The 25296-nt window shown below is 41.8% G+C and overlaps 1 protein-coding gene across 3 annotated transcripts in view; it reads left to right on the top strand.

Moving 5' to 3' along the window:
* The window catches only part of PARN (poly(A)-specific ribonuclease), an 80368-nt gene that overhangs the window by 38399 nt on the left and 16673 nt on the right, over positions 1-25296 (top strand). For all 3 annotated transcript variants that reach the window (XM_072120688.1, XM_072120687.1, XM_072120689.1), the window contains exon 21: positions 2653-2727. In XM_072120688.1, coding sequence (XP_071976789.1) covers positions 2653-2727 — 75 coding nt within the window. The remainder of the gene's footprint in view (positions 1-2652; positions 2728-25296) is intronic.

Raw genomic sequence — 25296 nt, 5'->3', positions numbered from 1 at the left:
CCGGCCTTTTTTGTTTCATGTTTGAAGCGAATTTGTAGTTGGCTGTTGATCTTGTACTCTAAATTACGCACTGGTATATTCACTTGTGTCTGTTTTTTTTGGCTTGTTGTAAATATTTATATATTTTTTATTTTGGGCACCAGAGGGTATAAAAATGGCAAACCGTGTGTACCTGCCTTTTATAGTGTGTGGCATCTCCCATCACCACCGCAGGGTTTGGCTGATACAAGGGCAGAGATGTGATATAAAAGTCCCCACAAACTAAGGGCCCATGCACAGGAATGTATGGGGGACACATATGCAGCCGCATGTACATCTCTTGTCTATGGCACAATGTGTGCTCACGTGTCGTGCCCGCAAAAAAGAGAGCGGCAGTAGCCACGCGGGCACACATTCGTGTGAATGGGCCCTAGGGTTTACTGGTGCTGCTCAATCGCTCCTCAGCTCTCAGCCCCCCACCTTTGTGCTCCTGTAATGCTCCTCCCTCCCCTACAAGGTGAGACCTGTCCCTGTGTGATTAAAAGGGAAGGGATGTACATGGGTTTTTTTTTTCTCTGTCCTGGTTCAAGGCAAGTTTAAACACACAATTACACTCACCGGCCACTTTATTAGGTACACCATGCTAGTAACGGGTTGGACCCCCTTTTGCCTTCAGAACTACCTCAATTCTTCGTGGCATAGATTCAACAAGGTGCTGGAAGCATTCCTCAGAGATTTTGGTCCATAATGACATGATGGCATCACACAGTTGCCGCAGATTTGTCGGCTGCACATCCATGATGCGAATCTCCCGTTCCACCACATCCCAAAGATGCTCTATTGGATTGAGATCTGGTGACTGTGGAGGCCATTTGAGTACAGTGAACTCATTGTCATGTTCAAGAAACCAGTCTGAGATGATTCCAGCTTTATGACATGGTGCATTATCCTGCTGAAAGTAGCCATCAGATGTTGGGTACACTGTGGTCATAAAGGGATGGACATGGTCAGCAACAATACTCAGGTAGGCTGTGGCGTTGCAACGATGCTCAATTGGTACCAAGGGGCCCAAAGAGTGCCAAGAAAATATTCCCCACACCATGACACCACCACCACAAGCCTGAACCATTGATACAAGGCAGGATGGATCCATGCTTTCATGTTGTTGACGCCAAATTCTAACCCTACCACCCGAATGTCGCAGCAGAATTCGAGACTCATCAGACCAGGCAACATTTTTCCAATCTTCTACTGTCCAATTTCGATGAGCTTGTGCAAATTGTAGCCTCAGTTTCCTGTTCTTAGCTGAAAGGAGTGGCACCCGGTGTGGTCTTCTGCTGCTGTAGCCCATCTGCCTCAAAGTTCGATGTACTGTGCGTTCAGAGATGCTCTTCTGCCTACCTTGGTTGTAACAGGTGGCGATTTGAGTCCCTGTTGCCTTTCTATCAGCTCGAACCAGTCTGCCCATTCTCCTCTGGCATCAACAAGGCATTTCCGCCCACAGAACTGCCGCTCACTGGATGTTTTTTCTTTTTCGGACCATTCTCTGTAAACCCTAGAGATGGTTGTGCGTGAAAATCCCAGTAGATCAGCAGTTTCTGAAATACTCAGACCAGCCCTTCTGGCACCAACAACCATGCCACGTTCAAAGGCACTCAAATCACCTTTCTTCCCCATACTGATGCTCGGTTTGAACTGCAGGAGATTGTCTTGACCATGTCTACATGCCTAAATGCACTGAGTTGCCGCCATGTGATTGGCTGATTAGTAATTAAGTGTTAACGAGCAGTTGGACAGGTGTACCTAATAAAGTGGCCGGTGAGTGTATATTGTAATGCAGATGCTCAGAAAAGGAAGAAAAACCTCTTGCAATCCAGCTGTAATGGACTTCTGCTACCTTTCTTTAGTGAAAATGAGGTCCCTGGTGACAGGTTCCTTTTTAATATTGTTTTTGTAGGTGAAAAAAAAAAATCTGAGATATACACTGTTGCAATAGAAATGTGATTTCGCAGTGCAGAACTTTAATTCCTGATTGTAACTTGATTGTAACTTTAACAGTGGATATCTGTGTTTTTTTTTGTTTTTTTTTTCAACATAGATACATGATACTGCAGGGAGATTGTCCTCATTAATACGGCACCATAATTGTGTTACTAGGTGCCAGGGTTCAGGAGATTTGACGGCGTGACACTGACATGACGTGTACAGTTCATCTAAATTCTTTCATTAGGGGGTTTGTGAAGCCACCGTGTACATTGGGTGACACCTTGCATTAGTTATGAGAATGGTCTTGTGTCCGTTGGCAACAGAGACTGTTTTGATGAATGGGGCCTATATGTGACTTATAGAAATCGTACAAGGGGTCCCTGCTCAACACCCTTCCATCGTGATCCTGTACAGTGACCAGTAGAGCGTCTCTGCTTGTGACTTGAGTTGCCCCAGTGTTGCATGGATTTCTAGTCCTCCCTATGGCTACACTATGGAACATGCATACTAATGGAAAGATGCCTGGCTGCCATTGTGCCACAAAGAGATCCAGGTCAACTCCCTTGATTAGCCAATCAAACGGTTTTTCCTGAATCTAGAAATCTGTAATGCCATATATTGTCTGCTGTATTATAGAATCACAGATTTCCATTTTTTTTTTCTATAACTGTGATTATTGCTTTCTAGGTAAAATTCAGGTGTCCTGGATCGACGACACGTCCGCATTTGTGACGCTGACACAGACGGATCAAGTGCAGATAGGTAAGAAATGGAGTTGCATAAGGTAAAATGTTGAAGTTGACCAGTAACACTATCCAGATGACCATACTATGCCATGTGTCTTGTACTGGTGCGGCCAGCGAGGGTGTGTCGCGTAACAAAGCCGTAATCCCACCTAATATGTGAAGTGTATTCCATGTAGAAACCCCTGTCCCATGTCATTCATCTTGCAGTGAATATTACTCTAAGCCTCCAGTATTCTCTCGCTTGCCATGTGATTGCATGTGATGGTCACAGCTCTCTCATAAGCTTGCAGCTCTTAGCCATTCAATCATAATGAACATCACAAGGGACACACACAAGTCATGAAGAGATGTGCTGTTCTGGCATCTCCCGAGCGGCCTGAACTTATCAAAAGCCATTCTGTAACCTCCCCTCCCAGAGCTCGAATTGTAATATCCACCGCAGTGCTGGTCTCGGACACTTCTCATAACAACGTAGAAACAAATGTCAATTCCTTCAAACCCAGTGATGTGTGTTTTTCTATAGTATGTAGTTCTAGAGCTTCTGATCTTCTTAGAATGTCTGTTGTGTAAACGGGATGCTGGGAGTTGTAGTTTTGTTGGAAGCAAATCTACTTTAGTGTGATTACTTGTGTAGACCACATGGGGGCGATCTAGGAACAATCTTGGCTGTCGCGAGGCCTACTGATATTCTTATTGGGGTACACAGTGTAATATCTCTTTGCTGTTTCAGGTGGAGCTGTGTAATTACTATGCTTTGAGTGGCTAGTTTTCTATGCTTAGTTTTATGCCTAGTTTGGCTGTGTGTAATAAGTAAATAGTGTGTGTGATAGATAGATATAGAGAGAGATATTTATTCTTCCTAACATTAAACTTTTTTGTCTTTCATCCCTATGTAATTTTTGGTATATCCTTTTTCTGCTCATTTAAGTATATGGTTGATTTTCTTTGTAGATTTATTAATTTTTCACATTGGTTGGTTAAAGGGGTATTCCCACGAAGACAAGTATTTTTTTATATGTACTTAGGATGACAAAATAACACATTCTTTAATTCGCTGTTATTGGGGACGGGTGGCCGCCATCTTGGATTTCTGTGTGACAGAATCCGGATGAGATTTCTGTCTCTCTGCTGTGAGCCTGTAGCCACACCCCCTGCACGGAGCTTGGAGACACTCGCATCCTGCCAGGACATCCTGAGCAGAGAGAGAGGCTGCAAACTACAAGCAACAAGTAGATAAGTGATCCAGGGGAAGGGGGAGACAGCTCTGCTACATCTCGCAGACATGTGTCTGACAGTATTACAGTGTAAAAGTCTATCCGCCTCTGTGTAATCTCATGCATCTCCTCATCTCTGATCTGTCTCATCTCTCTTTTTTTATGTGTCAATGTGTTAGTACAATAATCTAACCACACTGTCACCCCACAGAACTAGATGGATAATAATGTGTCTGCTAAGAGAGGCCCCGCCCACACCCTGGGATTTAACCCTGAGCAGCGTAGGGAGTGATAGGTGCTAAAACAGCAATACAGCTGAGTAAAATTGTAAAGTACAGGGTTAAAATGATCTTTATTGTGTTAACATCACTAGGGGATATAAATGTGAGAATTTTCTTTTGTGGGAAAAACCCCTTTAACAAGTACAATGTTGGCTTGATTAAAAGTATGTGATATTTTCAATTTAAATGCATTTAAAAGTATTATGCCAATAATATATTCTTAAGTCCATGTGGTTGATTTGAATTATATTTCCACCACGTTCCCATGACGGCCCCCACCTGGAGGTTGCTCCTTATATCCTGTAGGGACAGGAAGTCACAAAAGTTTAAAAGGCTCCTCCCTAGCACCCCACACCAGTGTCTTCCTGTCCCTAGGGGATACAAGTCGCAAGAGTTTCCTATCTGAGGAACACAAATGGTAAGGTTCTTAGGAACCAGTCCGCTCCCACACTTTCCTAAGTGCTGGGAAAAGACCTAAAGACACCCCCGTCCCCTGTACTCTCCCCGGCTAGAACCTATCCAACGGTCCCGCGCGGCTAATGCTGGGTTCAGCAAGGGGAAAGAAGAATAGAGTACAGGGGCAGAAAAGTTACCTGCCGGGCCGGCGGCCAAAAGTTGGTTCTCCGCTCCGGGGAAGAGGAAAATTGAAAGCGGCATACCTCGGGGAAAATCTGTCGCACGCTCCGGCATCGAGTCATTGTGGCGCGAAATTCTGGCGCATCACGAAGAACTTCCGGTCCGGACATCCAATCAGGTAACACTTCCGGGTCGCTCCGGAGGGGGTGGGGGAGGAGCCCAGACATAAAACCGCCAAGCCTCAGGCATATGGCGTTGGTCTCAGTCAAACACTAAGTTGGCTCCAGCGTCTCCATCTCCCTCATGGCAGATGAAGCGATTAACGTGTTCCAGGTCCTGGTACCTGTAAGTACAAGCCCTGGGCTACCTCTCTGTCACATTTCAGCTTTTTCTATGTATTAATGGCTGTTATTATGTGTACCTTCTCAGGGCAAGGATCAGAAAGAGCCCAGAGAAAAGGAACCAAGAGAGAGGGAAAAACCAGTTAAAAAGCCTTCCAAACGTTGTGGGCTGTGTAATGCAAAAATAGCAGAGGATTATAAAAAGAGTTTATGTCCAGACTGCTTAAATAAAATCCTCAAAGAGGAAAGATCTTCTTTAATAGATGAATTAAGATCAGTGATTAAAGAGGAAGTATCCTCATCTATTGCGGCCCACTTACCTGAACCCCCTAAGAAAAAAACTAAATATATCCAAACATCCTCTTCTGAAGAGGATTCGGATTTTCCCTCAGGATCCCTTAGTGAGAAAGTGGAGGATGACTTTGAAGAGACTCAACCTAGAGATCTAAATCAGGCAAAATATCTATTCCTCAGAGGAACTGGATAATCTATTGAAAGCATTAAAAAATACACTAGATATCGAGGACGTGGTTGAACCATCCTCGGTTCAGTCTGAACTCTTCGGAGGACTAAAATATAAAAAGAAACGGGTCTTTCCAGTGGTAGACACATTAAAAGATCTAGTTCTAGAGGAGTGGAAAGCCCCAGAGAAAAGAATATCAGTTTCTAAAGAATTTCGCAATAGACTACTGTTTGAAGATAATGCTTTATGGGACTCTATACCTAAAATAGATGTTCAGGTCACCAAAGTGGTTAAAAAAACTGACCTTCCCTTTGAGGATATTGCACAGCTTAAAGACCCTTTAGATAGGAAGGCTGATGCCCTTTTGAAAAAAGCGTGGGAAGCATCCTCCCTAAACATAAAAACAAACATTGCGTCCACTTCTGTAGCTAGAACCCTCTTTTTGTGGCTCTCAGAATTAGAAAACCACCTTATAAATAAAACCCCTAGAGAATCCATCATAGAGTCCATGCCCCTCTTAAAATCCGCTACCGCATTCCTTGCCGATGCATCTGCTGAAGCCTTAAGATTCTCGGCTAAAGAAGCGGCCCTGACTAACTCAGTCCGTAGGTCATTATGGGTAAAACAGTGGGGCGGTGATGTTAAATCAAAGACCATGTTATGTGGAATTCCATTTCAGGGAGAATTCGTATTTGGCAGCGAACTGGATTCTATCCTGGAAAAAGCTGCGGATAGAAAAAAGGGGTTTCCAGTTAACAAACCTTCCCCTAAAAGACCCTCTTTTTCCTTTCGCCCCTCTAGGGAAAATAAAACCCAATATAGAGGAAAGGGAAAGACTGGCAGGTGGAGCTACGCAAAAGGCGGAGCAGGTCGCGGGTACCTCTTTAACCCTGACCAAAAACAAAAAAGACAATGACTTACAGGTGGGGGGGAGGCTTTCTTATTTTGTAACAAAATGGGAGGAAATTTCTCCGAGTCCTTGGATTCGGCAGATTATAAAATCAGGTTACAGGATAGAATTTCTCCATCCCCCCCCTCAAAACTTCCAGATTTCTCCCAAATTTACCAAGACTCAAAATCTTCAGTTATGGGCCAACATTCAGCAGCTGTGTCACATGAATGTGATTGTCCCAGTACAGAAGTCAGAAGAAGGGAAAGGATTCTACTCCCCTCTATTTTTAGTAAAAAAACCGAACGGCACGTACCGTTTAATTATAAATCTAAAAAAATTGAACAAATTTATAGTAACCAAACATTTCAAGATGGAGTCAATAAGATCTACAGTACCTCTCATAGGTCAAAATTATTTCCTATGTACAGTGGATCTCAAAGACGCGTACTATCACGTCCCAATTTTCCAAAACCATCAGAAATATCTGAGGTTTGCGGTTCAATCCCCTCAGGGGAAAATCCTTCATTTCCAGTTCAGGGCACTACCGTTTGGAATTTCATCAGCTCCACGCATATTCACCAAGATAATGGTAGAAGTGGTAGCCTACCTGAGAAGGAAAAATATTGTAATAATACCCTACTTAGACGACCTGCTCTTAGTGGCCAGAACAAAAGTAGAATTAAAAAGTCACCTACAGACATCTCTACTTCTCCTTCAGGATTTAGGCTGGGTAATAAACCAGGAGAAATCCAATTTCTCTCCAGAAAAAACAAAGATATTTCTAGGGGTAGTACTGAACTCAATGAAACAGAGTTCCTTCTTGCCACAAGAGAAATGCAAAAAATTAAAACAATCTGTAAGTCTCTTTCAGGAGAAAATCTTTTGCAGCATCCGAGCAGCTCTAAGTCTTCTAGGACTCCTGACCTCCTGTATCCAGTGTGTGGCCTGGGCACAAAGTCATACGAGAATCATGCAGGCCTGGACGATCCGCATCTGGGACAAAAATCCACTACATCTAGATCACAAGGTAAAAATCCCTTATCTAGTAAAACACTCGTTAAACTGGTGGAAAAATCCCCAAAATTTAAGGAAGGGGGTCTGGTGGAATCCCTCCCCGGTTCTCACAATACAGACAGATGCAAGCCTGCAAGGTTGGGGGGCAGTTCTCCCAGACCTACATCTTCAAGGACAGTGGGACAATCAATCCCGATCCATGTCCTCAAACTTCAGAGAGCTGAAAGCGGTCTTAGAAACGCTAAAAGCTGCACACAAATCCATAGAAGGTCAACATATCAAGATCTTCTCCGACAATACGACTACGGTCGCTTACCTACGCAGACAAGGGGGAACGAAATCAAAGAGCCTGACGAATCTATGTTGCCAAATTTTCAAATGGGCAGAATCTCACCTCCTCTCCCTCTCAGCAATCCACTTAAAAGGGATAGAGAATACAGAAGCAGATTTTTTGAGCAGAGTCACACTGGACTCAAACGAATGGTCTCTACATCCAGAAACCTTTTTGGAGATTTGCCACCTGTGGGGAACTCCAACTCTGGATCTGTTTGCCACCTTCCAAAACAAAAAGACGACCCTATTTTTCTCTCTGGATCCCAGGGGCTCTCCATCAGGCCTAGATGCTCTCAGCCAGTCATGGGGAACAGGTCTAGTCTATGCCTTTCCCCCTATATCTTTGATTCCAAAAGTGCTGCAGAAACTGAGATCCGAAAAGATTTTTCTAATACTCATTGCTCCATTTTGGCCGAAAAGAAGCTGGTTCCCGGCTGTTCAAAGACTGTCAATAGACAATCCATATCATCTTCCCTACCGTCAGGACCTTCTCACACAGGGGCCATTATATCATCAAAACCTAAAACAATTGAATCTGACAGCCTGGATCCTGAGAGGTCGTTCTTAACAGCCAGAGGACTCTCTAGTGAAGTTATCAGCACCATAAAAGCAAGCAGGAAACCAGTAACAAATGCCATCTATCAAAAGATCTGGAAGAAATTCTGCTCCTGGTGCGGAGACCGTCCTCCCTCTCTGGGAACCCCAAACCTAGCTCAAGTGTTAGACTTCCTACAGTCAGGGTTTTCCTTGGGTCTTAGGCCAAGCACACTCAAGGTCCAGATTTCTGCACTTAGTGTTTTTCTTGATTTTCCCCTGGCCAACCATCAGTGGGTCAAAAGATTTATCAAGGGGTGTTCCCGTATTAGACCTTACATTAAAAACCAAACTCCCCCTTGGGATCTTTCCTTGGTGTTAGACCATCTTACAGGGCCTTCCTTTGAACCTCTAGAGGCAGAAAACATAAAAAGCCTTACACTAAAAACAGCCTTTCTTATAGCCATCACTACAGCTCGTAGATTAGGAGAAATTCAGGCCCTTTCATGTAAAGATCCCTTCTTAAGAGTCCTAGAGGATAGAATAGTCCTTAAACTAGATCCCTTATTTCTCCCAAAAGTGGTATCTAACTTCCATCGCAAACAAGAAATTATTCTTCCCTCTTTCTATCCTAACCCTAAAACAGACAGTGAAAAGAAATGGCAGACCTTAGATGTTAGGAGGACTGTGCTTCTGTATCTAGAAGCTACACAAAGTTGGAGGAAAGATTCTAACCTATTAATAAATTTTGGGGGTAAAAACAAAGGCTGTAAAGCCTCCAAAGCAACACTAGCCAGGTGGATTAAATCTACCATCATACTTTGTTATAAATCAGCCAACACTTCCCTACCAGAATGTATTAAAGCTCATTCTACTAGAGCCATAGCTACTTCATGGGCAGAAAAAAGAGGCGCATCCTTAGACCAGATCTGCCGCGCAGCCACGTGGTCAAGCTCCTCTACATTCGCAAAGCACTACCGCCTGGACATTGCCTCTCAGAGCGATCTGTTGTTTGGCAGAAAGATTCTCCAGGCAGTGGTCCCTCCCAAATAATGGGTAATCTGGTAAGTCTCCAGGTGGGGGCCGTCATGGGAACGTGGTGGAAAAGATGGAATTAGTCTTACCGGTAATTCGGTTTCCACTAGTGACCATGACGGCCCCCCATTATTTCCCTCCCTTCCTTCCTTCTTGGTAACGGGTCCAAAGGTGTATGCACTTACATCCTTCCAGGTGGTACTTTGGTAGACACTGGTGTGGGGTGCTAGGGAGGAGCCTTTTAAACTTTTGTGACTTCCTGTCCCTACAGGATATAAGGAGCAACCTCCAGGTGGGGGCCGTCATGGTCACTAGTGGAAACCGAATTACCGGTAAGACTAATTCCATCTTTTTTAAGTGGTTTTAACCCAAATATACTTAAACGCTGGTGTGTTCCCTGTAAAGCAGAATCTGTTCATTTTGCTGTTAATGTATTTTTTTCATGAAACTGGACTTTTAATATTATGTAAATGAGCCTCAGGGGCTTCTGTGTACAGCACAGAAGTTTCTTGTGGCTCCGTCGTCTGATTATTTGTGTCTTTCTTCGGCCTTTCTTTCTATTCCCTCCTCTGCCAGAGACGTTGACAGCAGGTGGAGCCAGAAGGGGACACACAGGAGCCCCTGAGCCTCATTTGCTTTATTTTTAATGATAAATAAGCCATTAACAGCTAAATGAAGAATGTTTCAGGGGGCACACGTCAGCGTGTAAATGTGCTTGGGTTTGATTTTCCTTGAAATTTGATTTTTACAAAAATATTCAGTTTGCTTTGCTTTTTTTTTTTTTTTTTTGGTTTCATTTTTGTTTATTTTATTTTCCGTCCTATAGCTACAATGTTTATCTCATTGACTTTTGTCATGCAGGTCTGTTTATTTGGTTGCGTAGGGGCACTTCTTCTCCATCATGATTCAATAATTGCCTTTTTTTATTGTATTTTTTTTCTTTCCAAAAAAGCCCAGAATAATTAAGAAAAAAAATCCCTAAAATGTGTATTTTTGCTTTTTATTGGATTACATTTTTTTGTTGTATACACGTGTTCGTTTAAGGAATTTTATGAAGTACGTGGAAAAACACTGAAAACCCCATACCTGCTGCGTGTCAAAATTATGTTAGTATTAATTGGTACTTATATTAATATTAGTACAGGCAGTTTGTTCTTAAGTTGGGTTTGTATGTAAGTCGGAACTGTATACTTTTATTATTGTAACCCCAGTCAAAATTGTTTTGGTCTCTGTGACAATTTGGTTTTTAAAATGTTGGATAGTCATAAGAACCAGGAGTAACACTAAAGCTTCATTGCAGACACCAGTGATAACTGTTACAGCTGATTATTGTAGCCAAGGCTAAAGTACAGTAAATTACCAACATCCAGAGGTCCATTTGTAACTAGGGGTCGTCTAAGTCGGGTGTTCTTAAGTAGGGGACCGCCTGTATTAGACTTTTATCATAGTGCAGGATGTTAATGTCTATAAAGAAAACTGCAGAAAAATGTGGCAAAAACATCATACCCCCATCCAAAAATATAAAAAAAATACTGGTAACCGTAAAATCTTTAGTTCGCATGCTCTGTAGGACGCTTGGTTTGCTGAAGACTTCATACGTCTTCCTCTTTTTAATGGAAAAAGTAAGGAAAAGCTCCGTTCTTACAACCAAGCTGGAGGCTGTGAATACGCTGTGCCACCGCTGTCTAGATTTGTTTTTTTTCTTTTATAATTTTTTTTCTCCCTGCAATGAATTGTAAGCATCGCGCTTCAGAAATCTGATTTGTCATTTTGCCAAAGAACACAATCCTCAGCTCCGTACAAGCTGCACCGGAGAAACAGATTTTTCTTTTAGCGTTGAAGTACTCGCAAGCTCAACGACTGGTGTGAAACCCTACAGAAATCCATACAGGACACTGAAAGCAGATTTTTAGCGTTTTCCCCCTTCTCCCTGTCCACCACAACTCCCATGATAACAGCGGGCTGGGGTTTCCAGTAATCCATGATGTGACTAATCCTGTTATGTAAATCTTTAATGTATTGAACCTGTTACTTGCTTTATTAGCCTCAGCTTATCTATAGGAATGATCTTACAGGAAACCTGTAGCTATTGTGTCTATACCGGGAAATCTGCATAGAATTGGCTGCGGTTCACACTATTGTCAATGTGTGTTTGTGACCTTGGACTATGTGTGGAATAACTTCATCTTGGGGTGAGATTAGAGAATAGATGGGTTTTAAGTGGCTTGAAATAGTTTTATGGCTCTTTTATTATATCCTTTAGAAAACTATGTAAAATATAGAATTATTACAACCATTCAAGCTGAAATTGTGCAAAAAGGGCACTTTCCCCCCAAAAATAAGACAGTGTCTTATATTAATTTTTGCGCCTAAAGAGGCACGAGGTCTTATTTTCAGGGGAGGTCTTATTTTACCATGAACAAGAATTTACATCTATCGTTGAACAAAAAAATCAACTTCTCTAACATTCTTGTGACCCTCCAAACTCTGAATTTCCTGCTGTATTTCTTGTGACTCCATTTCTATTAGAATCATTGGCCCCAATCTCTCATGTTTAGTAAAAGCACTTTCCATAAATGACCCTTCTTATCCTGGTGGCTGCTGGTATCACATTTGTAGCACAACAGCCAGTGATCTAATTCCATGAATTCTTCCAAACTCATGCAGCATCTAAAAGATTTCCTAATACTAATGTACGGCGTGGGGGGAGCCGCTGCAATGGCTGCCGCTAGGTCTTATTTTCAGGGGAGGCCTTATATTCCTAAACCTGAACAAAATTGTACTAGGTCTTATTTTCCGGGGATGTCTTATTTTAGGGGAAACAGGGTAGTTCGGTTTCACAGGGTAATTTTTTATTTTTTTTTATTTTTTATACTCCATATTTTATATTATGGATAACTTTTTATACTCCATATTTTATATTATGGATAACAAGTATTGGACTTGCTATGGAAAGTAGAATGGAAAAATATAATTAATATTTTATGTATTTTATGCAAAATACTGATTAAAAAAAAACGCACCTCCATAATACTGACCTTATCGCAGATTTTCAAACAAGCTTGTTGGATCTTAGAAAAGGGGTTTTTTTTTCCGCCAAATTTTCTCTACAATTGGTCTTTTTGCAGCTAAAACCATAAGAAAATGCAGTGCTAAAGAGTGTTGATCATAAATACAGAGTATAAATATATATTCTCTTACATCCATGAATGAGAATTTTTCTTATAAATTGGAATGCAGTTTTATTAATTTTTACTGCAATGTGCCCAGCTTCACAAAATTTTATGTTCGGGCATCGTTTGGTTGTATAGGCAGTCCCCGGCTTACGTGCACAATAGGTTCTGTAGGTTTGTTCTTAAGTTTTAATTGTAACCCCAGCCAGAATTATTTTGGACTCTGTGACACTTGGATTTTAAAAATGTTGGGTTGTCTGTCATAAGAACCAGGATTAACAAAGCTTAATTGCAGACCCCTCTGATAACTGTTACAGCTGATCATTGAAGTCTAGGGCTAAAGAATAGTTAATTACCAACATCCAGAGGTCTGTTTGTAACTAGGAGTTGTCTGTAAGTCGGGTGTTCTTAAGTAGGGGACCGCCTGTATTGATGTATCCACCACAAAGTTCTTAGATAATCTTGTTTGACAACTTAGTTCTTTCTTTCCCTGGTAATGAGTGACAACCAATATGGCCATAATTTCCGCTAGGCCTGGGCCCTCATGCACACAAACGTTTCTATATTCCTGGCTGCAAGCAATGAGAACGTGGGCTGTTGCTTGCAGCGTGTCATGGTTTGTAGACTCCACTCGCACCCTAAGGACCGTATAAAATGTTTCCCATGCCAAAAACCTGGGAAGGAATAGGATCTGCAGTAGATTTTTCAGCTCTGGCAGTTGGCTCAGGGCCGTGGAGCCCATGGTCACGTGTATGATCCCATAGATACGAGTTTGCTTGACTGTTGACTCAATGGTTAGAACACGGCCTGAAGGCTGAATTTGGGCTGCCTTACTCTGCAGCAGTATGGAGAAGACTACTTCTAAGATTTGATGCTTAAAGGAAACCTACCATTTAAGTAGATCTGATTATAGATTCCTCCTGCCTGCCTCTGCCCTAATCTGTGATTTAATAATCCTGGAGCCTAACCCAACCTGTTTAAAACTGTTTTTTTTTTTTTAGTAATATGTAAATTGACTCCAGAGGCTTCTGGGGCGTGTACTAGCCCCATCTCCCAGTAGCCTCTGCAGTTAATTGACATTGTATTAAAACAGCGTTTTTCAACCTGTGTGTGGGGACCCCGGCAGGGGTTGAACGACCAGAACACAGGGGTCGCCTAAAGTCATTGGAGCCACAATTTTATTGCGTTATTGCTGCAAATCGCGGCAAAATGAGACAAGTGTGCATTATGCACACACTAGGTGCTACGGGACCTTGAATGACATCGATGTCTGGATGCAAGGGTCGCTATAGCAGCTTCTAAAGCCTGCTGGCTAAAAGACCTGTATTGATGTAATCATCACATGACCCTCCATCTTCTCAATCACATACAGCAGGGCTGCTGACGGTGAAGAGGGGGACAAGGATAGAGGACTAGACCTGTGTGGATCCTCAATAGGGGCAGTATTACAGTAGTTATATTCCTGTACATAGGGGGCAGTTTTCTAGCAGTTATATTCTTGTACATAGGGGGCAGTATTATAGTAGATATATTCCTGTACATAGGGGCAGTATTATAGTAGTTATATTCCTGTACATAGGGGCAGTATTATAGTAGTTATATTCCTGTACATAGGGGGCAGTATTGTAGTAGTTATATTCTTGTACATAGGGGACAGTATTATAGTAGTTATATTCTTGTACATAGGGGCAGTATTATAGCAGTAATATTCTTGTACATAGGGGGCAGTATTATAGTAGGTATATTCTTGTACATAGGGGGCAGTATTATAGCAGTTATATTCCTGTACATAGGGGGGCAGTATTATAGTAGTTATATTCTTGTACATAGGGGGCAGTATTATAGTAGTTATATTCTTGTACATCGGGTGGGGGGGCATTATTATAATAGTTATATTCTTGTACATAGGGGGCAGTATTATAATAGTTATATTCTTGTACATAGGGGGCAGTATTATAATAGTTATATTCTTGTACATAGGGGGCAGTATTATAATAGTTATATCCTTGTACATAGGGAGCAGGATTATAGTAGTTATATTCCTGTACATAGGGGGCAGTATTATAATAGTTATATTCTTGTACATAGGGGACAGTATTATAGTAGTTATATTCTTGTACATAGGGGGCAGTATTATAGTAGTTATATTCCTGTACATAGGGGCCAGTATTATAGTAGTTATATTCTTGTACATAGGGGGCAGTATTATAGTAGTTATATTCTTGTACATCGGGTGGGGGGGCATTATTATAATAGTTATATTCTTGTACATAGGGGGCAGTATTATAATAGTTATATTCTTGTACATAGGGGGCAGTATTATAGTAGTTATATTCTTGTACATAGGGGGCAGTATTATAGTAGTTATATTCTTGTATATAGGGGGCAGTATTATAGTAGCTATATTCCTGTACATAGGGGGGCAGTATTATTGTCGTTATATTCTTGTACATAGGGGGGGCAGTATTATAGCAGTTATATTCTTGTACATAGGGGGGCAGTATTATAGTAGTTATATTCTTGTACATAGGAGGGGCAGTATTATAGCATTTATATTCCTGTACATAAGGGGCATTAATAAAGTAGTTATATTCCTGTACATGGTTTGGGGTCACCACAACATGAGGAACTGTGTTGCGGGGTCACAGCATTTGAAAGGTTGAGAATCACTACTTAAGTTACATTTTTTTTTTTTTTAGGTTCAGTTCCAGGATTATTAAATTACAGATTTGGGCAAAGGCAGGCAGGAGGAATCAACCATCAGATCTACTTCAGATGGTAGATTCCTCAAGGTTTATGTATGTAAATGCATATCGCTGCATAGTCTATATATGATTCTATAATTTCATAGGGTTTGGTTTTTAATGCTCGCTTTGCGTAGGGAATTGCTTTCAGTAAAATGCCGGCGCTGTCAGTGAAGGAATGTGACAGGACTCAAGAGAAACCTTCTCGCAGGTGCCCCCGGGATGAGGAGAGGTTATGAAAAGATTTCTTCAGTCAGCAGTGAGCACATGTATTTTCTGAGAAAAAAAAAATTTGCTATCCTTTAAGGGCAAATATGGAGGAGGTTTTCTCCAGGCTGAATTCACTGCTAATATTTGTAGCAACTACTAACCTGACAAACAAAAACACACTAACATAATAAACGGAACTTCAAGTCATTTTTATTTGTAGCCAGGTCTTTCTGTATTTTTTTTGGGAGAAGATGCTCCCATGTAGCTGGTGGAAATGTGGTTTTTAAAATTGAAGTAAACGGTTTTCTAACTTTAATGGCTGCATGGTGAATTGCCGTCTTTGTTGTATAACCACTGTACCCATTTATTTTTGGGGACATCTCCTATCCAGGGAATTGTTTACAACCTGTAAAACCAGCTGTATTTTTTTTTTCTTTGACTGTTGTCAAGCTATTACTTTTTATTTATAGTTATGGACTGGTGGAATGCTGCTTATGGAATGGCACATGTTTTTTTTTTTGTTTTTTTTTGTTTTTTTTTGTTTTTTTTTGTGGAAATTTTCAATGGCAAAGCCAGGAGTTCCAAAGGAATAGAAAAGAAAGGCTTAGCAGTACTTCTCCTTCCCGCTCCATTCAGTTCTGACTTTAGCCAGAAGCCGCATCTTTGTTCCAACTTCAGGCTTCATGCATGCAGCTCCAACGGCCCGAATTCCAGTCTCCTCAATTCACTCCTCCCCATCACGTCAGCTGAAGACGTCAGCAGAATTTGGGGGAAGCATTGTTGGAGCTGTCCCCCGATAACTTGCTGGACAGGGGTGGCAGAGAGCCAGGTAATGTCTGTAATTGTACTTTTATAAAGTACTGAAACGACTCAGAATGGCAACAAAGGCATTTTTAAACTCCTAATGATCAGAGACTATTTCCACCTGTCGCCAATGAAAAATCACATTCCTGGTGACAGGTTCCCTTTTAAGCAGTTTTATGTAAATCTGCTTTCTGTCCTGTGTCCAATGACAGCTGAGAGATAAAGGAATCTGGTTCAAATGACTTAGGAATGTTTACTGTAAGTCTATACAGTAACTTTTTATTATGTATGGAAAAATCTGATCCTTAGCCTCCTTTCCTTATCTATAAGTTTTGAACATAACTTCACATGTACTGCTCACTGCAGGAGAATAAAGGAGCAGAAAAAAAAATCAGAAGCTGTTTAACATGGGTATATATTGCACAGTACTATTATAAGATATCACTTATAAGATATGCTTATTACCTGTACCATTCCATAATGCATAAAAAAAAATTGCTTAAAGGTTTAGTTATACTTTTTAAAGCAGTATTACAGATTTTTCACCGGGGATTACGGATCCTCATTGGGGACCTTCTGGAGCTGATGGTCAGTGGAGGCTGGGGGTGGGTGCAGTACTGTTGCATTCCACCCTCATTGTCCTTTATGGCCTCTGTTGATCAGGTGGTAGCACTTTCCTGCAGGCTGGGCCATATACTGTGCAGACAAAAGCTAAAAGGATGTCTGCCTGACAGTATAGTCTATGGATATGCTGGGATCTTTTGTGGCATTTTCGCTGAGTGGTTCCAAAAAATATGGGAATGTAGCCTAAGCCTGAAGAGTTCCTTTTGAATATGGTAATGGTCACTATATCGGAAGTATCTGCATGTTAACCAACCAGAAATGGCACTGAGTGACTCTCCTCATCTAAAAGAAAGCCTGTAATTGGTCAAGCATTTGGCTCCACAACTTCACACTCGGCTATCTCCACGACAGATGAGGCAGAGCTTAATGTAGAATGTTTCCAGTCACTTCCTGTGATATCTTTTCACAAGTGTAAGTCAAGCGGTCAGTTCCGTCATATTTATCTTGGATGGAAAGTCGAATTTGCTGCCACTTGACTTCCTCCTATGTGTCTGATTTAGAGGCACCAGATGGACAGCAACTGTCCCCCTTTTATTGGCAGGGAACATTGTTGAACTGTTCCATGTGTCAGCACTCGGATATATAAAACTGGAGAGACTTTACTGCTCATCTGATGGTCCAGTACATATACTCTTAAATTGTTACAATATTTAACGTTTAAAGCATGTCATGGCTCTGAATTTCTATATCCTCTTCAGACTTGGCCTCATGATAACCATTGATCCAATAACTTGCACCCATCCCCATTCCCGTGCAGGAGCTGACTGCCAGAGACTCAAGATAGAGCAGGTCCTATTGCTGCACAAGTAGTCTCTTCAGTTGTCATTGATATATGAGTGGACCTCACCTACTGACACAAATGACAGTCCACAGGACCTTTCTTAGCAACCAGTGGACCTGCACACACACCTCGTGCTGGATTTCTTCATGTCAGACCAGGAAAACCCTTCCAGTACGTCATTTGGTCAGGGAATTTTTATCAGTCGGAACAGGTATATTTTGTAATTGTTACTCCAGACGGAATGTGTCAGTTTGTAACTAGGGTTGTCTGTAAGTCAGGTGTTCTTAAGTTGGGGATTGCCTGTATAGTGGGATATGCCTAGATGGCTTAGTTGCCTTGACTATAACCAAAACCTGTACAGACCACAGAGCAATATGATTTTTCTGACCTTCTTTTGAACCAGAGTTGAACATTTTTACCAAATTTGCTCAGACACAATTATTGGTCTTCAGGAAAAATCCTTTTCATATTGGGCCTCTTGAAATATAATACATCTTAACACTAACTGGCGTGATACAAGATGTTTGTGCCATCTTCTGTTTTAGATACTTGATTTTGTGTTCTTGGATATGTTAACCTTCCATTCCAAGATCGAAATATGCTGTCCACTGAAAATAAGGGAGTAAGGCCCCATGTGCATTTGCTGGCTGCAAGCAATGGACCATGTGTCATTACTATCCTCAACACAACGACAGACAGGAACAAATTCCTTCCCACAGTGCGCCGTAAACGTGCACATCTGTGACTATGGGGCCACAGGTTTGTACAACTAACTCATGACCATTGCACGTGTCTATGTGCATTGTAAGGCAAAACTATGTCCCTGAAATGGATACCATGGGGCACATTTACTAAGGGCCTGCACGGCGCATTTTCGTCGGGTTTCCGGACGATTTCCGATTTGCGCTGCATTTAAGTGGGGATTTTGGCGCACATGATCGGATTTTGGCGCCGACTTGCATACAACACAAATCATGGGGTGTGGCGGACGGACAACCCGACTGATTCCGACTAAGCACGGGATTTACAATTCAAATTGTGTCCCAAGATAATGCACTCACATACACTGGACTTCATCCTTGTCGGAGAACGCACCTTGGGGATCACGACAAGACCAGGTAAGTAAATCTGCCCCTTTTTTTTTTTTCTTTTTTTTTTTTGTATTGTGGATCAACATGCACCTGCACATATCGATGGAGACCAGATGTATTCATACTTGCGCCCAGGGCCGGCGTCTGCACTGGGCATACCTGGGTGAGTACTGGGCGCAGATCTGCTGGGGGACCCATATAAGGCATTACATAATTAATCTAAGGGGGTGATGGCGGCTGTATCTAGTGAATCCATAGTGGGTGAGGGGGAATTATATAAAATAACCATGAGGGGGCTGTTTGGTATGATAAACTTGGGAATATTTTGGAGAACAGGTGTCTGTTACTTTCTGAATTTCTTGTGTTGCCACGTGAGCTCACTGCAAAGGGGCCTACGGAATCCTGGAGCCGACCCTGCTTGCTCCTATTCTTTACAGATTGGTCTAGATGATGATTAAAGGGCATCTACCACCAGGATGAAAGACTGTATCCAAATGAGCTTGAGGGGCTTCATGCTCCATTAACTCCTATGAAGCCTAGAGCCCATTGGGCTCATTTACATAAAGGGCATTTACCACCAGGATGAAGTACTTTAAGTCCTATTAGAATGTTTTATTCAACATCTTAAAATAAAAATCTCATGGACCTGTTGGGTTTACACACTTCAAATGGCCCAGTACAATAGTTGGTGTGCATACCCCTATTTACATGCCTTAGATGGGAACATATTCCAGGACTACTTAATATGTCAAATCGCTCCTGCTGTTCATCAAATAATGCTAGTAAGACTTTCTCTAAAAGGCAATTGTAGCAAATGGCTTCATGATTCATATTCTCTTTGTGAGGGCAGGTTTCTGAACACATCTTTATTCCCATAGCAAAGTTTTTTGTCTTTTTTGGTTCAATAATCAAATAATAAATGCGCTTGTGGCAATGGCAGACTCCCACTGAGAATGCAGTGAATTCATTAACTGCAACTTAAGCTCGTTGACCTTTTATTTCTGAACGAAGTTTGATGCCTATGAAAAAATATGTTCCATTCTTTCTTGGCAAATGTCTTGTAGAGTTTATTAGCAAGACAAAACACAAACAGGTTAACAAGCCATAACATTATAGCAGGGATATAAAGATTGGCCAAACCCCTGTCAGGCTTAAAATGCTATTACGGTTGTGTGATGGAGTGTGAGGAGTTTTATGGGGCAGGAACATAGATATTTGTATCTGTAGGTTTGCTGTTAACATGTGACTCCCCTTTTATTGGATGGGAAATAATCCCCTCTAAATGTCTGATTGTGGGAAGTCCCTTCATGGTCAGCAGAATGGGGGACCCCCTGTCCCATCAAGCTTACAGTAACTATTGGCAGTCCTGTAAGTCATCCCATGTTTATGCCCAATTCTCTAAATGTGGCAATGTGCACCTATTTCTTGTTTGAGGACAGTATTTATTTATTTTTTTTTTTTTTGCGCAAGGGAAAGCTTTACACTACTTTTTGGTGCATTATTCAAACATTCAATTTTGTCATTATCATATGGCCTGAATCAAATTTTTCCTTTCAGCATACAAAGATCTGTCATTGATAGTGGACTGCAAAGGCCCAAAACTATAGCACTTTTAAAGGGAGTCAAACCATACAAAAGCTGCAGACTGGGAGCAGTCCCAGCGCTACACCTAACCATAGCTTTGTGTGTAGCAGCAGGACAGTGACAAATGAATTTATATTCCAAGATTCTAGCTGGACTGGAACACTGGGGGTGTCTCGTCACAGTGCTCTGAGAGTAGGAGTTGGTGTGGTACAGAGAGAAGTGTGTGTGTGTGTTTTTTTTTTTTTTTTTTTTTTTTTTTTTTTTTTTTTTTGTCTGCTCTGGGGTCTCCAGTATTAGTGTCCATGTTGTGTGTAAGTATATCCGGCCGCAAGTTTGCAGCAGGGGCACGATATGTGCTCACTGTACCGAGCAATAGCCGCAAAAAAAAGATGGCTTGCTCTATCTTCAGCAGTAAGAATGGCCGTGTGCAAGATTTTCTATGGAGAGGGGATGGGTGAGTAGCGCTCATCCCACCTCTCCAGCGCAGAGACATGTGCTAGCCCTGGCTACGGCTGGAAAAATAAAACGCTTGTGTGAATGTACTTTTATGCTATGAGGGTCTGCAGTATTGTCTAATATGGGGACCCTAATATTTGTACGCACTAGGAGTCTCCCCTATCTGTTTTATGCTCTGAGAGTCTCTAGTATACGGGGGCTCCTGTACTATTGTCTGCTCCGGGGTCTTCAGTAGAAGAGTGAATAAATCAGGCGATACCTTTTTGAGGCGGAGTATATTTGATGGTGAGCTTTCAAGAATACTAGTTAAATACTGGAGACCACATAACAGACTAACAATACTGGAGACCCTCAGAGAAGACAAATTTTGTCTGCTCTGAGGGTCTCCAGTATTATTTTTCTGGGGTATTAGGTTGCTGTAGTGATATTTATTGTTGTACTGTGGTATCTATCATTTTTGGGGTGGCATTTTGTGCAGTGCTATTGAAGTTTCTAGGGTGCTGCGTTGATCCCCTGTTGCTCACCTCCGGCATAATTCCTTATATTGAAATTTCTGTTCTATTCCTGATCAATTTTTTTTATAATCTAATATATATATTCATAGATATTTTATCATGCTGTGTGATCTCCCAGAGGAGTGTGCCTCTAAGGCCAGCTACATTCCTGGAATAATAGATTCATTTTTCACAGTCCTGCGGCTACTAACACACAAAGGTATAGTTACAGTTTTTGCAGGGACAGTACTCAACACATCTGCAGCTTTTTATGGTCGCAACTGCTGGTAGCCTTGCTTTTTATAATAATCTTCATATTGCGCCATCAAATTCCATAGTGCTCTTACAGATTCTAGGGAACATATTCATATAAAATAATGCATTACAGAGTAATAACGGTCCTATGAAACTAAGAGTGAGGGCCCTTCTCACAAGAACTTACAGTCTATGAGGATGAGGGGCTGACACAAGAGCTTACAGTCTATGAGGATGAGGGGCTGACACAAGAGCTTACAGTCTATGAGGATGAGGGGCTGACACAAGAGCTTACAGTCTATGAGGATGAGGGGCTGACACAAGAGCTTACAGTCTATGAGGATGAGGGGCTGACACAAGAGCTTACAGTCTATGAGGATGAGGGGCTGACACAAGAGCTTAGTCTATGAGGATGAGGGGTGACACAAGAGCTTACAGTTTATCCCTTTTAATGTGAATTCTATTAAATAGGGATTCATATTTTACATTGTGTTTTGCACTCATCCTAATGCCCCATTTATTTGTCAGTATTACTGATGTTTGCTTCCTTTTGTAATACAAGTTTTGATTTCCTTGGAGGCACCTATGTCTTGGGCTCCCTTCGAAAAAACGAAAAAGCTGCCATACAACAAGGCAGTGTGGGTAAATTCTCATCTCTGGGGGGTGCAATCCGTTCTCTACATGCCAGAGCCGCCCGTGTGCAGCAACTTCTAACTCTTCCTTCAAAGCTTTCCTTGTTTTACAGCTTTGTTCAATGTGTACTGTAAAATGTTTATTTTAATGTATGGATAAAAAAAAATTGTATATGGGAGTGTGAGGAATGCAGAAGTAGGCTCCAGTGACATTTTATGTATATTTTTTCTGTACTTATTGTAGATTGCACTTATGGTAGAGGTTATACTAGTGGAACGGATTAGTAGCTATTATTGCCCATTATCGGAATTGCTCGCTTTTGCGATGTGAGTCGTGTTCAAGGTTGCGTTACACCACTATAAGTAGGCTGCAGTCTTATCTGTCAGTGCACAGAAGATACAGGGTGACTTAAAGGGTTACTAGCGAAGATATGCCGTCACATTCTCAATGGTGGGGGCTGATCCGGAGAACAGAGGTCCCTTTAGTATTTCAACTGTATTTCTGTCGTCCTGACCGCACAGCTGTGCATCTGATCGCCAAACGCCTACCTCTATATATACCTCTAAGGTTATAGCTGTGTGACTCCATTCTCCACACTATTAAATAGATCTACCTTTTTGGGTTTCTCACAAATTTATGAAAATCTGTCACCAAAATATAAAAGAAATGGGGAAATTACCCAAACCTGTCTGATGCACATCTTTCTCATTAATATTGAAAAGTCTTAGAAACCTTTTTTTTTTTTTTTTGTAGTCTTACTTCACAAAAAGTGTAAATTGATAGGTGTAAACTTTAGACAGGTTTACAGTGCATTGGATTTATCACAGTAAGGCCTCATTTCCATGGCTGCATGCTCGTCCAGGCAAGCGCAGGGCCTGAAGGGGTGAGCGCTCTTCACCCCTCCTCCCTTCTTAGGCAGATGAGCGTTCTTGGTGTGGTGATGCGCTGTGCGACTAGAACACTGCCCCAAGTACAGCCATGTGGATGAGCCCTAAGGCCACTTTCACATGAACGTATGAATGGTCTTGTCCTGTTTTTCAGTACTGGATGAATCCATGTATACGTGACCTTTTTCCATCCATATGTACATGTATGTCACTGTATCCATATAAAATATGGTTGGCTGGCAAATGGATGATTGACTTTTGACTGGTATTTTACATTAACACATAGGGGCACATTTACTTACCCTGCCCATTCGCGATCCAGCGGCGCGTTCTCTGCACAGGATTCGGGTCCGGCTGGGATTTAAGATGGTAGTTCCTCCGCCGTCCACCAGGTGGCGCTGCAGCGCCGAAAATAATCTTAACGCCCCGGAATGCACCATCCCATAGAAGGTGAAGGTGATCGCTCCCCAAGCGACACATTTTCGGTTTTTAAATGCGGCGGTTTTTCCGAATCCGTCGGGTTTTCGTTCGGCCACGCCCCCCCGATTTCTGTCGCGCGCATGCCGGCCCCGATGCGCCACAATCCGATCGCGTGCGCCAAAAACCCGGGGCAATTCATGTACAAGCGGCGCAAATCGGAAATATTCGGGTAACACGTCGGGAAAACGCGAATCGGGCCCTTAGTAAATGACCCCCATAGACTTCTATGCAGCATACAGAATGCAAATGCTGGAGAAAATAGGAAATGCTTGCCCTGTTGAAGTCTTTAAGTGGCCAACCCCTTTAATTCTCCCTAATTCTTTTTCCGTAAACAAAAAGATTGAGACAGTGGAATATCTTGCGAAATACACATCAGATCGTAAAACTAAAAATGTATGTCAAAAATTCTGATGCCCAACTCTGCCCCCTAACCCTGGGGGTGGGGCTGAGGGCAACATGTAAATCTTAAATGGGACCTCCCCCCCCCCCATTTTTTTTTTTTTTTATTTATTTATTTTTATTGCAGATTTGGTTTCTCCAGGAAAAATCACATTGATCGGACCTAAATATCTTGTATCTCATGTATGTAGCAGATTGCATTGTAATCGCCAAATATGGAAATGTGTGCAAAAACATTGAAAAAGGGGGATATTTCAATGGACCCAAAATCTGAAAATAGACATATGCAGTATTTTTCTAAAAGCAAACACTTAATCTAGAACATTCAATATTTATAAAACTCAGTAGGCAACGAGAAAAATCCCCTTTTTCAGAAGGGAGGAGTTGAGCTTGTAGAAGAAAAACAGCAGAAGGGCTGGGGAGGACTTTAAAAGAAAAAAAATCTTTACTCTTCTCCTCCTCTGACGCTCACAGTGTGCGCCAGAGCCCTGCCCCTGTTTGTTTACAGGGACGCTGTAGCTCCACTCTTGCACACCCATCCGTCTCTGTCCCGGCCTCTGATGCAGGCTCCGACTGAACTTGGCCGGGAAAACCCGGAGCGCCAGGTACAAGTGAGTGAAGTTAAAATAAAAAAAATAATAATTTTAAAAAAATCCCTCCCCAGTCCTTCCTGTGTGGGTGTTTTTTTTTTTTTTTTTATATAAAGTCGGACAACCACTATGAGTTAATGAAGCTCACTGATGTGAGAGGCAGGTATTCTCATTACACCGGCCCCCGAAGAGAACACAAAACTGCTACGTCCACGTTGTTGTTCTTGGGTTACCGCTAAATGTAGTTTCGTCATAAAAAATTCCCTCCACCCTCCTGGGGGTGAAAGTGCAGGGTCAACTTTTAGTAGCATTGGATAGATTTTTTTTTTTTTTTTTTTTTTAGCTTTTTCAATCCAATGTATTTCGCTAGGTATTCCACCGTCGCTACCCTTTTGTTACTATATATGTGTATATGTATGCATATGTGTGTGTACTGGCCGGTTTGGCTTGATAATACATACATATTTTGACTTATTTCAGTTTTTTTTTCTCGTGCATAACTGAAAAGGGCGTGCTTCCTTTTATAGAATATTTCTTAGAAACCATGTCAGAAACATGACCTGGGAAGTAACTGTATGCAGCCAGCAGTATTTCATCTCCCTGCGCAGGTTCCATTAGCAGCTATATTCCCTGTAACCGGGTAGACTGCAGACTATTTGCACAGCTCGTCCAATAATCTTCCTGGGAAATGGTTTCT

This window comes from Engystomops pustulosus, chromosome 8 (genome assembly GCF_040894005.1).
Source record: "Engystomops pustulosus chromosome 8, aEngPut4.maternal, whole genome shotgun sequence".
Classification (NCBI taxonomy): Eukaryota; Metazoa; Chordata; class Amphibia; order Anura; family Leptodactylidae; genus Engystomops; species Engystomops pustulosus.
This window is presented reverse-complemented; position numbering and strand designations above follow the sequence as displayed.